General features: G+C 35.6%; 1 protein-coding gene across 1 annotated transcript in view; it reads right to left on the reverse strand.

The window, feature by feature from the left end:
• Positions 1–14,827, reverse strand: part of LOC310912352 (adhesion G protein-coupled receptor A3-like) — a 253,587-nt gene that overhangs the window by 26,896 nt on the left and 211,864 nt on the right. Inside the window, exons 15-17 of the mRNA XM_083866869.1 lie at positions 11,973–12,100; positions 10,937–11,060; positions 4,266–4,411 (exon numbers count right to left, since the gene is read on the reverse strand). Of these exons, the coding sequence (XP_083722995.1) occupies positions 4,266–4,411; positions 10,937–11,060; positions 11,973–12,100 (398 nt within the window). The remainder of the gene's footprint in view (positions 1–4,265; positions 4,412–10,936; positions 11,061–11,972; positions 12,101–14,827) is intronic.

The following is a 14,827-nucleotide window of genomic DNA, read 5'->3' on the forward strand; positions in this document are numbered from 1 at the left end:
GTGAAATAGGCAACCAGCTTTCTCATTCTAAAAATTATTTTTAACTCTTAAAGTTATTTAAGGTCGAATAATAAAGTAAGAGAAGGGAATTGAATCCAGTGGTATTGACTGCAGGAACTCTGCGTGTGCTGCTGAAAACGGTTTCAATTTGCCTCAGTTATGGTTTTTTAGCCATAGTACAAAGACTTTGAATACAAAGCAAAGGGCACAATCCATTCTGCAATTGCCACTACAGCTAGATATACAATTTTTCTAAAGCACTGCGTGAGGTACATTTCCTAACAGCCCCACAATTTTAGAAAGAACATTTAAAAAAGCTTATCAAAATATGTTACATAAAAATAAGATGAAGTTCAACAGAGACAGTGACATCAACTGTTATCTATTTTGCTGTTGCTTCTTCAACCTTATTTATGCACATTGATATTTTTTCATGACAGATATGGGATATTGGACTCTGTAATCTGAAGACTGCCATATTAGTTATCTTGCAAGACATTCATTGACTGAAAGAGGTGGGAGAATATTAGGAGATATATTTGTACCTAACCTTGAGATAAAACTTAATTATCTGTCTCCTTATCACCAATCTCTAGCCCAGCTGGCAGCTTATTTATTTTTTATTTTAGATGTTTAGAATGCAATTGTGCTCACTAGTTATCTTATTAAAAATGAAAGTAATGTGATTTTTTTTCCGTCACTCTAGAAAGAAATGATTTTAACAGAGTATCTTTCAGAAGTATTTTCTGCTGGTCTGTACTTCTGTCTAATCTGTATGTGTGCAGAGCGTTGCATGAAAAATGCATGCACAGAGCAGGCACAAAAACTAACACTACCTGGGCCTCAGGTTGGGGCTGATAAGAAGTTTTGTACATTACAGTAATAGCTGAATCTTGCATGCCCCTTTGCCTTTACTGGCAGAATCTGCCTTCAGATGAGTCAGAAGCTAAACTCTGCCAGGTTTAACAAATGTCCACAGAGGATGAACAGATAGAATTATTTATTTCTATTAAGAATACCAGAGAGTATATTTTACAGAAAGTAATTTCATTATCTGTTGAAGTGCTAAGGTTCAGAATTTCAATACACAAAACTCAATGATGCATTAATTTGATCCACCTCATTAGCATCCAGGCACATTTAGAGAAAAATGCCAAAATTGTTACAGTTGGTTCCAGTCATCAAAGTGATAGGCCCTCAGGGGTTGAACTCTGTAATTAACAGATAATATATATTTCATGAATAATATATATAATCAAATATATATACTCTATAATGTACAGTGTACATTATGTGTCTCATAATACATGATTAACATACAAGAAGAGGCAATATTTAAAATCATATTGCCATGAAGTAAAATTAGACTGAAAAAAATGTTTCAAATTTGATCACTATGTCTAGAAGAGAGAAAACTTATAAAGAACCACAGCTTTACATAATAGGGTATTTATTGCTACAGCTACAACCAAAGAAAAGTAGGAGAAAAAGATCAAGGGCACCTCATTTGTCTTGCTTCTGCAAATGAATATGCAAACAGCAAGCAGAGAAACCAAAGCAATTCTAACAAGTCTCCATCCTTTCCTACTAGCAGATAAAGTCTCCTTTTAGATATTCTGGTATTTATTTTCACTATTTCAGCTATTTTTTAGAGTGGACCAAGCTTTGTGAAACAAATGTGGTGAGACAATTTTTATGATTTCTTGATAAATTCCACGTGATAGATTTATGTACTGATTTTTGGCATTAGATCCCACTTATTGACTCACAAAAGATACCCTTGTGTCTCAAACAGCAAGTGCATATATAAGGAACACAAAAACACTCACATGTGAACTGGAAACTCCATCTATCAAATACAACCATTACCAAAAAAGACTGAAGGACAACAGCCAAGTGTAGAGTTCTTGCCAAACACATTCATGTATTTGTATTCAACAAAACTAAGTCTATAGAGAAGGATCACTGAAAAAACTACGTCTTGTTTAAAAGTGTCTCATAGACTGTATCATTTGTTTCCTATCACTGACAGTCCCGACAGAAAAAAGCCTAACTCCATCTCCATTTGAATAAACTTTATACTATTTGCTATCTACTGATGTCAAATGGAGACAAATTAACACCCCTCACCCAAACTCAGATGTTTTCCCTTAAATACTTGAGGAACAATATGTATAAAGGCTGGCATGGGCTTACAGACACAAGAGCACTGACTAATTAAAACATTTCTTATAAATGACTGCATTGATATGTAAGCATCCTAAATGGATTTTATGGAAATATTATGACAAAGAATAATTCAGATTTTAATTTTATTAAAATCAGGAAAGGTAAAATGCCCCCCAAAATGATCATTATCATTCTAAAAGGATGAACTACTAATTATGAATTTAGCATTTTCTTGCTTAAAGTGATTCTTAATTTTACATATAATGTGCCTGTTTTCTACATGAAGTGAAACTGATCCTTACTACTTTGAATCTAGTGCTAACCATTGTAAAATTGTATTAGACATTTCAGTGCCTGTGTCTCTAAGATACATGGTGCCCTGTGTGAGAAAAATAGCTTGGAATAATTTTACTTAGCTATTAAACAATTATACCCATGTTCTCTTACAGCTCGAAGGTGGTTTATCATTTCTATTGCTAAACTTAAAATAGCTACTATTTATTTTCACTGTCTGGGAACCTCAACATGACTGGTACAACAGAGATTCTAATTAGAATAATCTTTCCTGTAACCTGACTGTCTATTGTTTTCCAAATCAAACAAGATTTGAATTTGAAGAACATACACTATGCCGGGTCTGTGTAACTTGTAACAATTTTCTACCTTAATAGTCACACTGCAGGATTTGAAAATTGGCAATTATTCATTTTGCCATGAGCTGGTAACTGAAGGAGTGAAATTCTCATCTCTGAAGAATGGTGTAGTAAATCATGGATTAGCAAAGTCAGGCACTCTCAGTGAAAGACTATCCTATAGCTTACACCCAACAAAGCTAAGGATCAATATGACACTCCTTCTCATCACAACACACATTTTATGTTAACTTTAATCAATTTCATCTCTAGAAATAAAGTGTTCTAAAAAGAAGAAAACTAGCTAGCTTTCCAACTAAAATAATGTTAGTAAAAATTTGCAGAATCAGACGGAAAATCTCAATTCATCTCCCAACAGATTTTTAACAAGTTGTGACGTCACACAGTCATCTATAAATGCTACTTGCTGAAAAAAATTGTGTTTAAAATAAAAACGTCTCTGTCTGTTTAGAAGAATACACTGTGGATTTTTCACAGAAAACACATAAAAAGTAGAATTCACGTTTCCTGACTTCCACTATAAAACTGAGGTCTTTAGTCTAAATTGACTATTCAGACTTGTCCATGACCTGTGGGAAAAGAGAGGAACCTCCATAAGGCAATTTATCCTGTTCTCACACAAACATCCAAGATGGAGAGGGGGAATTGTTCTCTGGACGTTCTTTTTCTGTCTCCCTCCAAAATCTGTATGGAGACAATATCTATAACTTTGGTAATTTTTAGACAGCTAAGGTCAAAAAAGATGAATTAGTCTTCTCATGCCTTTGGCTGGAAATCCTGCTTTTGTGGTAAGGTTTTGCTAGGGTTTCATTTTTTTTTTTTCCTTGTGCAGACTGACTATTTTGGCTTGAAGTTTCAGCTTCTCAGAGACATCTGGCAAGAACTCCTACTGTCTTACACCTGCGATGCCATCAGAGGCACATTTGTGAGTCTGCTCCAGTGAGAGTTGATAGGGAGTGCAGACTCCCAGTGGCTCCTGTAATAGCATTACATCTCTCATGGGGAATGAGGAAGGTTGCTATCAGCTTATTAGGCTTTCAATACAAAGTGTGGGCAAGAAGTACAGCAGAAGAGATAAAGGTAAGGGGTCATCATAGCACAGCTTCTGATGATTAAATAAGGCTTGGAATCAAGCCAGTTTCTGGTTTTAGGGATCTTTTTTCCTCCATGAGGAACCAACAGAAACATTTTAATTCTTCCTGTTCAGACAAAGGTATCTGAATTTAGCCAATACCAGCTTTGCATATTTCCATCCTCTGAGTAGAGTTCATCAGCATACAATAAATACTCAGATTTTTGCAAACACCTAAGTGGCTCAGTTCTTTATGAATGCTATTTATAATCTATAAAAAGTAAAGAATACAGAAATAAGAGTGAGAGCTTGTTTATAACTGATATGTTCTAGGAAAACATTAAAAAAATAGTGTAACTAATATTCCATACCTGAGTAGTGGCTGCTTTGGATAAGAAGGTTGGTCACTGTTTTGGCATGGCTGAGGTTTTTTTGTGACTTGCTTATAAATATTCCTGGCAGTTACTCCAATCCATAGCATAGTAGAGAGTGTAGAATAATGCAGTACTATGCCCACCTAAAAAAAGAGTGGACAGTTAAACAACCCAATAAATGGATCAGTAAAACAAATTTTTACAAGAATCTTACTTCATAAGGGCACAAGAAACATATTTTTTAAATTGAATTTATAAATGCATCTAACTGTTGCACTTAAAACCAGTTATTTAATCTACCACAGACAGTATTTATTATCTGTAACACCAGGAGCTATGTTAGGAAACGGAGAGGTAAAAACAATTGTTTTCTAACAAGCTGTTTCATGAAAACATTTTACACCTGGATTTAAAGTCTTGTGACTCTTTGTTAGCCTATCAGGAGAATGCAATTTAAAATTCAATGAGAGGCCAGCACTTTTGCTTGCTATTATGCTATTTCCTTTAACTTTTTAGGAATAACCTGCTGTAGTTTCCTCTCTGCTATACACAGGCAAGGTTAAATTCTGCAATGCCAATCTCTTTTCACTAATAAATCTAGATTGTTTTCAGACATATTTGAAGAAAATTATAAACTTGGCTATAGAATTTTAAAAATAAATGACAGCTCTTGGCATCCCCCCTTAAAAAAAGAATTATAAACTCTAATAGTGTTATTATCACTCTGTCTGCAAGAAACTGCTGTGTTTATCATTGAAAGGAAAACAAAGTACAAACACCTCTAAAATGCTAACATCTTTGTTATGTTAGTAATTGTTATTCATTACTATGGAAGCAGTAATTGGAATTTTATCCAATCTCCAGTGCTCTATTACATCAGCTAAGTCTGCATCTGATTATATAAAATGAGGTTACCTTTGAAGCAATAACCTGACATTTTGCAGTGACAAGTAAAATATTGCTATAATTGGAAAGAACATAAATGTTTAAGGAATACAGAGAATTGCTGAATAAAGCTAACACAAATCTATTATAATGATTTATTTTAACCAGTGTTCATTTTTTTCTCCACTTAAAATGAAATAATTGATGAGTAAACCAAAAAATTTCCATGGGTTTTGTTTATATTTGCTATTATAGCTCAAAACTTGAAGATAGCAGCAAATATCATCAACAGAAACCCCTCTTTTCTCTGGTACTAGTCTGTCACATTGGACAAGGGAGGATAAAACCTTCATCACTGCTGTTGCTTGAGGTAAAAGAAGCAGAAATAAGAGAATGAGACAAATGTGTATCATGAGCTGGCAGATGCTGCCAGTTCAGGGACTGGTGCTGTCTGGACCTGATTCACAGGCAGCTTGCAGAGGTTCTGTAGGGATGCCCTGAGCAGGACCATGAGCAGGGAGGGAAGGAAGGAGGATGAGAAAGGGGGAAGAAAAAGAAGGCAAAAATAATGAGAAAGAACTGGGAAAAAAAAAAATCTAGATCTTTAGCTCCTAACCTCTTTCTCATTTCAGCACAGCCCTGCTGCTGTATATTCTGTTTTCCACACAACTACGTGCAATGATAGGAACAGTTGAAATTAATTCCATGTCAAAAGGCATCTACATGTGAAATTTTGAAAACATATATGACCATATAGACAGAAATCATCAGACACTTAAATTAATGTAAAACCTAAAAAACAATTTTATTGTTTCAAGGAGGGAACTGAACTGACTGAAAACATCCCAGGTATGCCACACCTGCATCACATTGCTATTTTCATAGTGTACTCATGTTTCAGCAACTGAGTTACTTCTGATATGTGGAGAAATTGAGTAAACATGGAAGGGGCAAAAATGTCATCATCCTCTGTACTAACTCTGTAATGATCCTCAACTCTCTCAGAAAAAAACCCAACAAAAAAAACCAAACAAAAAACCAAACAAAAAAACCAAAACACCCAACCATCTGCATTTCTTGCTTGAAGGAAACAAGGATTTAACCTGAAGATACAGGACCTCCTTATGGCTAACAGATTTGACATGACACAGCAGAAGTGCGGAATTTGGAAGGGTACACTGAGCTGTTACACTAAATTCTAGAATTTTTGCTATTATTGAATTTTTGCTATTATTGATCCATTAAGAAATGCTTGCTGCACTTCACATTGAGAATTCAGTGTTTCAAAGTGCTGGGTTTTGCTCTTGTCTTCCCACAGACATCAGTTATGTCACAGGGATGCATCTTCTTCACTGTTGTGCTTAGGCACTGTTGTGCAAGTTCTTTTGTCTCCTCCAGTGGGATCACCTCTTTTTAACTCTCTCAAGCTAGAAAGACACCTAGGCCCTCTGTTAGAAATACATGAGATAGCAGCTCCTGACATGGGAGGGAAGGATGAGGCCCCACAGAAAGACCAAGGTGGCTTTGTTCAGTAAACTCTTTCTTGACTCCCTTAGCAAATACAAACTTGAGGTTATACATGAAAGGTTCAGGGTACAAATTTACCTGTGTGTATCTTTCTACCTCTGTAAAGCTTCAGAGGCCAAAAACTACACGCAAATTAAAAACCAAAGTTTTTAAAACTATTTTCACTCTGAGCAGAAATTCTGTATTTCACATAAAATTGTATGGAAAGGGTTGTTTTCCACACAGAATAAAGGATTATGATTGGAAATACTGAAGTGATGACCTCTATTTTTAAGAAAGTTTTCCTCTCAGAGGCCAAATGGTACAGAAAAAAACTGCCAGGATATATGCATTGAAAACAGCACTGTACCTAAATTTTTACATGGCCTGTGTTCTTAGAACTCTTATCTTTGGGAATAAGCACCAGCCTTTTGAATAGAAGATTATACTTTTCTTCAGTAAGAAGATGCTGTCTGTTTGTGCTCCTTCAATAAATTTCAGTACCCTAGAGATAAGTTAAGTTCCACATGATGCAGAGTTACCATGGTAATGACCAGAATACACATTTATGCAAAGCATTTTGGCACAAAAAGGTTTCTTGATCAGCTTTAAGTTGCACACAATTTTCTTTGTTGTCCCCAAATTTTTAATTTAATTTCTTTTTTTTCTAATTGTAATCATATTTCAGATAAGATTGTACTTCTTAATTCAGTTCTATTTAAAGAAGGACAGAGATATGCATGGACATTCTGATTAAACTATTAATCCTGCAATGAAAATGATTCTTTTCTGTGAGATGAAGGGATTCAGGAATTTCTCTGCAGTCTGTAACACCACTGGACGTGAATATTTCATGATATTTAAACATTTAGCATTAGCAAAACCCCATGCTCCCTTCACAGGTAGAAAATTTAGAGACAGAAGTTGAACTTTCTGAGCTGAACTTGCAGGCTACAGGCTAGTATGGAATGGGCTTTGCCTCTACTGCTGAAGATTTACTGCCTTAAATGAGTTCACAAGCTGCTTCACATATGACATTCATCAGGGAAAATGAAGATCTGAGCCTTGCCAAAGCGTACATGGGAGCTTTTATTTTATAGACCATGTAGAGGATCTTGAAGATGTGATTGGAGTGATCATACAATAAAAAAATAAATTCTGTCTTCCTCTATAACTTTTCTGCCTCCTGAATCTTGTGCCCAGAAGTCCATTCTTTGTGCTTCAACATGTTTAATTGATGATTTCACCCCCTACCATCCATAACCTCATGGCTATCATGCTTTCCTCTAGAGTTGGAGCCACAAAACAGAAATCTTTGAGAGAACAGATTTGATGCCTCCCACACATGGGGAGTGATCCAGCTGCAGTTGTGTCTCCTCTCTCATTCTTGACATGAAAGGAATGAGCTTCCTTCTGCCTTTTGAAGCAAACTAATCTGAGGCCCTAACTGGGAGATGGAAGGGCTCACTGGCTGGCTCAAGCACCTTTCTGGTAGAGTACTGCTCTGATTTATCCCTGCTGCTCCTAAAACAATCTCTGACCTGCATGAAAGACTTTGCCAGTAAACTCATGAGTCTGGATTCTACAGCAGCCAACATTCAGTGACACCTAGAATAAGATTCAAGGGTAATCTAAAGAATCTGTAGATTCATTCACTCAGGCAACGTGTGATGATGCAATGAACTCTTCTAGACAAGCACTCTAACATCAGGGTTTTCTGTAAATCATAAAGACTGCAGAGCACATATGCAAGTGAAAGGTCTATACAAAATCCTCTCTGAAACAGATATGCAGGTTTAAAAGGGAATTTTAGATTTTTAGATTACGCATAAAAATAAATATCTGACCATTTCCGAAAAGACTTTTTTTGTGCGACTGTTTCACCTTGAAGGGGACTTGAAGGTTCTTCCAGCTATCATAGAAAATGGGCCCATTTCCATAGCACTAATTCCTGATGCTTAAAACTAACCTGTAACTACTCATTTAGAAACAGAAGATGATCCAAATGAAGCTAATTTAGAACCACTCTTTTTGGTTAAATTTGAACAATAAAAGTTAATTTAGTCTATTATTTCATATTGATAAGTATGCTGCAGTGAATTTTTTGTGGAAGTTTTAGGGACAATTACAATAGGAAAGGTGGTGGTTGACTGGCTTTATACAACATTTCAGCGATTAGGACAAAAAATTCTTGCATTTGGAATCTTTCCCTATACATTTGGGAAATAAAAAGTGAAAACTGCATTGCTGCAGGTTGAATTTTTAGCAAATTTAGCACAAGCATTGTGCTTTGAATTTTAGCAGAATGAAGGATACCTGCGGAATGGTAACTGATGGTGTTACGCCTGTGGTATAACTAATATTTTAGTGCTGCTCGAAGCAGTAACACTTTCAAAAATATATTTTAAGTCCCAGTATCAGGGCTTTGGCACATTGGATATTAAATCACAGAGTAATCATCTCAGGGTTTTTACAGGACACAGGCACTGGGACTCAGAATTTTGAAAACCTTGCTGCCAGGAAGCAAGAAAGGATCTGTGGCTGTGTACAATGTTCTCTGTTTTTCAGTCTCTGTTACCAGCTATTGGAGCCTTGTCTAAGATTGTTTGGACTATTTCATCCATTAGCCTTGTCTAATTACATCAGGAAATAGAGGACAGTTTTTGTCTTGTGTCACTTGTATCTTTCCTATACTGTAACTACTGATGATATCATCTGTTGATGTAGCATATTATCAGCTAAATAAATAACTTTAAGAAACTGGTTAGCAGACATACAGGGATGGTTCAATACAGTTTCTCTAAGTGTGTACATTTCTCAGCAGCTCAGGATCTGGCCCTATCCCGTAGGAAGAAACAGATGCCACTGATAATGCACTTTATTAAGATACCACTGTAGTTTATGTACTACTTATAAAAGGCTATTAATAACACATTTATCTCAATCAATTTTTCATTATAGCTGTTAATACCACGTTGCTACCATGCAAGCTGCAAAGTAAATAATCAGACAATGACTGAAACAACAGATGGTCATTTGTGACCATGTAATTACCTGGTCCTGGCTGCCCTACAAACTAATCTGCTACTATCACTTGCAAACTGCAGACAAAAACAATGATAAGTGATATTTCAATCTGCTAGAACTTACAAATTAATTATGACAGAATACACTAGATATTGTGAGATATTTCTCTCAAAATAATCTAGTGGACAACTGTTATTTCAATGAGTATCATGCAATGCACTCAGGTAGACTTCACACACGGAACACTACAATGCTTACCGACCCACACGTGCTGTTTACTGATGGTCATGCACAAGGATTCACAAAAGGCTTCCAAAGCGCTTCACTCAATACCAGAGTGATAACTCCTACAGTAATTATGCAAGCTGTACAGTGACTGCTGTTGGCTCCTGACTCCTGCTATTTACACCCACTCAAGCCAATCAGAAGGACTGGATTAGTGACAGGCAAAAAAACGGGGAGAACATTGGCCAAACAAAGTGCTTTACTACAGGAAAACACCAAAAACGTTCATGAGACCTAGTGCACTTCTACAAAATCTGAGAGGAAGAAATATTCAAGGCAAACAATTGCAACAAGCCCACATCAGACATTACAGAAGATGACTGAAATTACTCTATTGAGTCATTTCAATGACACATTGGACAGACTCAGCCCTAATATCCAGAGCAGCTGAATCCAGCCCTGTCTGTGCATCTCACCACATGATTGCCCCAAAAACACTGTGGCAAGAGATGTGAAACAGTCCAGCAGGGCAACCAATCCATAAATCACAAGTATTCTGGTCTGCTGTGCCTCCTCAGGCATCATGCAGTGAAGCCAGGGCCACCTTCAGGCACACGGTGTATGTGATAAAAATGTGAAGCAGTAACCTTAGTCCCACACATTCAACCCAAAGTACAGGAAGGACAGAAGTATTCTGGATTCATAGTTTTCAACTATCCTATACAGCAGAGAAATATCAAGATTTTCAAGGCTTTTCTTAAAAAAACAAAAATCAACAAGATGGAGGCAATCTGAGCCTCAGAGAAGTTAATGCATTGATCACCCTCTCAGAGAAACTCATGAGACAACCAAACTCTGAACATTTCCAGTGCTGCCCTTTAAAAGATATGCTTATAATAGTTTATTTTGAAAAACTTAGGATCCAGGAACAATATAAGAAAAGAAGGAGAACTGCCAACATTATGTTAAAAACTCATTTGCAAGTTTCAGTTCTATTAGAAAGAATTACTAAGCCAGATACTTACAGCTTGACATATAATTGGATATTTAATGCGATTGATTCCACCAGCAAAAACAGCAAAGGTGAGAGCAGTATGGAAACAAAAGTTGAGGAGCATGTGCCATCCTTTTCTGCTTATTCGGATTGTGCTGTTGAAAAAAAAAAATCACATTTTAAAATTAAAACCCCAACATATTTATTATGAAAATTACTATTTGGGAAAAATACTGAATTTGATAGAATAAAATGATCAGATTCCTGAATACCTAGGTAAGAATCTACCCATAGGACTGAGAGTCTGACCTATATAGTATTGAAATAAATGATAAAAAGGTAAAATAAATGGTAAAAATCATAAAAGTCTACTGATTTTCCTCCACCAAATCAAGCATTTAGAGTACAAAAAGCAAAAGGCTTATTGCATAGCTTCACATATGCAGAACTTTAACAAGACATCTCTAAAGGATTAAATGGAAGGTGAAGATCAGAAGACATTACATTAACTCCACGTAATTAATATTTAGCAGTTTCTACAGTACAATTCACTCCTATTCTTTTAAATTGCTAATGGTCTTTAACCAGAAGTATGTAGTTAAAATGGCATTTATATAAATTTTTCATATCAAAGAAAACACGAGTTTTCTAAACCTAGAATTTAGAAGACAAAGAAAGTTTCTTTTATCCAGTGATAGCTATCAGTTTTACAACTAAACTTGGTCTTAAAAGCCAATATGGCAAGTGTAGCTGAACAAAGTGCTGCTCAACTGGAATTTGCCAGAAAGCAACTTGATAATGTTCATAGTTTTATATTCAATTGTTGAGTTAGAAATCTTAGGAAAAGTGTGCAGAAAGTGTAAACATATGTGTAGGAAAGCCCAGGAACAGCTTAAGAAAGGTTGGCAAACTTGGTTTTGATTTCTCTGGTGTAAATCACATTGCTGCCATTATTACCCAACAGTAATTCAAATAATTTTAATTTATCTTTACAGTATGGGTTATAAATTTCAAGTGCCTCAGTGTCATGCTGACCATTTAGGACATGCTTAAAAAGGAATTCTTACCTGTGATGGACAATGTAGGTGATAATGGAAGCAAACAGGCACAACAACATAACTGCAGTACATGCATAAACCACAGGGTGCAGAAACTCCCCTGGGTACTGGGGGAAAGACAGCACTGTCTTAAAATCCTGTGGAAAGAGCAAAATGATTTAACATTGTTAGGCATGTGTGAAACTGAGACTTCATTCCAATATGTCCTGTCATTTCTAGCTGTTCCCTTTCAAGGGCAGGAAAAAAAGAAGATAAACTTTTAATGTAGATACAGTTCATGAATTTGCAATAACAGACTGCTCCTTCCTCATCTGCATACGGTTTGCAAGACAGAAATTAACCTTTTTGTGCAAGCAGACATATCCTAATTAAAAAAAAAAAAAAAAAAAAAGGTCTGAAAAATACACAGAATATTACATTTTCCCAGCATTAGCAATATCTGGTCCTTCTGATAACATGAACTTTATGAGCGTATTCTACTAAGATATTAAGCAGAAAATTTCAAATCACCATAAAGGTCTCTAAATGGCATATATATGGCTGCAGAAGAACCCCTCAAAGAAAAAAACCCCATGAGAATACACCCAAATTATTGACTGACACAAATATGATTACCAGTTGATAAAAACTCCTCTAACCCAGTGACCTTCACACTTAGTTGGAAATACTCTACTCCCTATAGTAATTCAAAAGTAACTTGGACAGCTATATTAACAGCAGAGTAAAGATCCATGTGTTCCTTTTGGACATGTTAGTGCCTAGTGACACAATTCTTCATGAAAAACATAATGAAGAACTATCAATATCTCTGTAAAATTAACCTTATCAAATTCCCATTCTAAATTACACATTAAGGAGAGCTAAATCTGGAGGTGTGATGGATGGAAAGCAAAAGGAGCCCATTAAATAAAACAGAATGTCTTCAGACTATCTGAATTAAAGCAAACATTACATTCCCTGTAATGCATTAAGCCACATTTGCTCGTGGCACTACATTTCTGCACACAGGTACTAAAAACTATACACAAAACCTATCACCTGAGTGCAAACACAATGTCATCTACATGCCAGTTCCCATGTGCAGTGAGACTAACTCTGAACATAAAAATTAATATATATCCCAGCAGAAGAACCTAAAATCTGAAATAGTACTGAATCTGACAATCCAGCAAACTCTAACATTTAAAATATTGGCAAACATTTAGAAGACTTTTTTCTTATTTGTCAGTTTTAGGTTCCTTTAGAAGAAGATTCAATGCATTATTTTCCAGAGGTGAAATCTCCCCTTAGGAAACTGGGACTGTAATGCTAATACCTCTCTTTAATTGCATTTGCATGCAGAGAGCTGATTTCTAGCATCATTATTTATGAATATGAACTTGTCCACGTACAAGCAGATAATGTTCATGAGTATATGCAATTACTAAATTGGGAGAATTTATTTTATCTTGTAAAATGACCCTCACAAGTAACTGATGCCCTAGTAGTTATTATTTTCTTTTATTATTAGCTTTAAAGTTTGTAAGATTGATTGTACCAGTTTCTCCAGGTACATATGAATGTCAGTTCTAAACAGAGCAGTTCACAACATACATAAAAAGCACCATCAAAATGAAAAAATAACTCATGAACAAAATGCCAACTATATGTTACCACATCCCATTTCTCTTCAGGTACTTCCTCAGCTTGCATGTTAAACCTCAGTTAAACCTGCACTGTCACTCCTGTCCCTCACACAAGTTTTCTCCCTGCCCTTCCCATTTCACCAAGACCCAGACTGAGAGGTGGAGTCACTTCTCATGCAGGAACTCAGCTTATGCTGTCTCATCTAGAGGTGTCAGTTCTTGCTACTTTTCCCTCCAATCACAAATGGAAAAGAGGAGGAAACGAACTCTGTCTTTTGATGTGTTAGCTTTTAACACAACAGACCTGGGCTCTTAAGGCCTTCTCATTTTTGTTTTCTTTCAGTGTGCATGAATAAACACTCAGGATATCATGACTTCATAACTATCAAATAATTCTTTAAAAGTCTGTTGGTTCAGAACTGCCTCTGAATGTCCACTCAAACACCCTTTTTCACCCTGATCAGCTTTTTCTCCCATGTTTTTATTTGCATAATCTCCCCATTAATTCCTTTACGGAGTAAGTCTCTCGAGGTAGATGAATGAGTATTTACCAGGAATGTTCAATACAATTTTACCACATATTATGAGTAGTAATGAAAACAACTGGACAGTTTAAACAGAAATACTCTGCTGAAAATGATAAAACATTTACTTCTAGCTCTTACTAATGTATATTTTCATATACTAATAGTACACTGTGGCATAATTTTAGGTACACATTTAATTTCTATGCATTCAGAAATGTGTAGTAACTGTAGTTACTGTAGTAACACAGTAGTATATAGTACTATACAGTAGTAACAGTACAGTTATTTAAAGAAATAAGAAAGTTGGATATAACTGTGAAAAGTTAAAGTTGTGAAAAAGGAAGCACAGTGAAGCTACACATTTATGTAGCAAAAAAATGAAAGCAATTTTACTTGAGTACCATCACTGTGTACTAAAGAACTAGTTTTAATAGTGTAAATGCAAGGTTCAACCTCTCCCTATGTTTGATCATCTGGATAAAAGCAAATGCCATGTGTCCTACAGGAATACAACCATTTTGCCTGCAGAAGAATGAAGAACAATCAGCATCTTAAAGCTAATTCCATTTTTAAATACAAGATTTATCTCTTATCTAATCTTTACAGTAAATAAATGGTCAAATTTTTAGTATGAAAATGCATTAATGCCAAAGCAGAATATCCTCTTCTAGAAGTTTTGTATACTGAAAACTGATTTCATTATAGGTTTGTA

This window comes from Zosterops lateralis, assembly GCF_965231275.1.
Source record: "Zosterops lateralis genome assembly, chromosome: 8".
Taxonomy (NCBI): Eukaryota; Metazoa; Chordata; class Aves; order Passeriformes; family Zosteropidae; genus Zosterops; species Zosterops lateralis.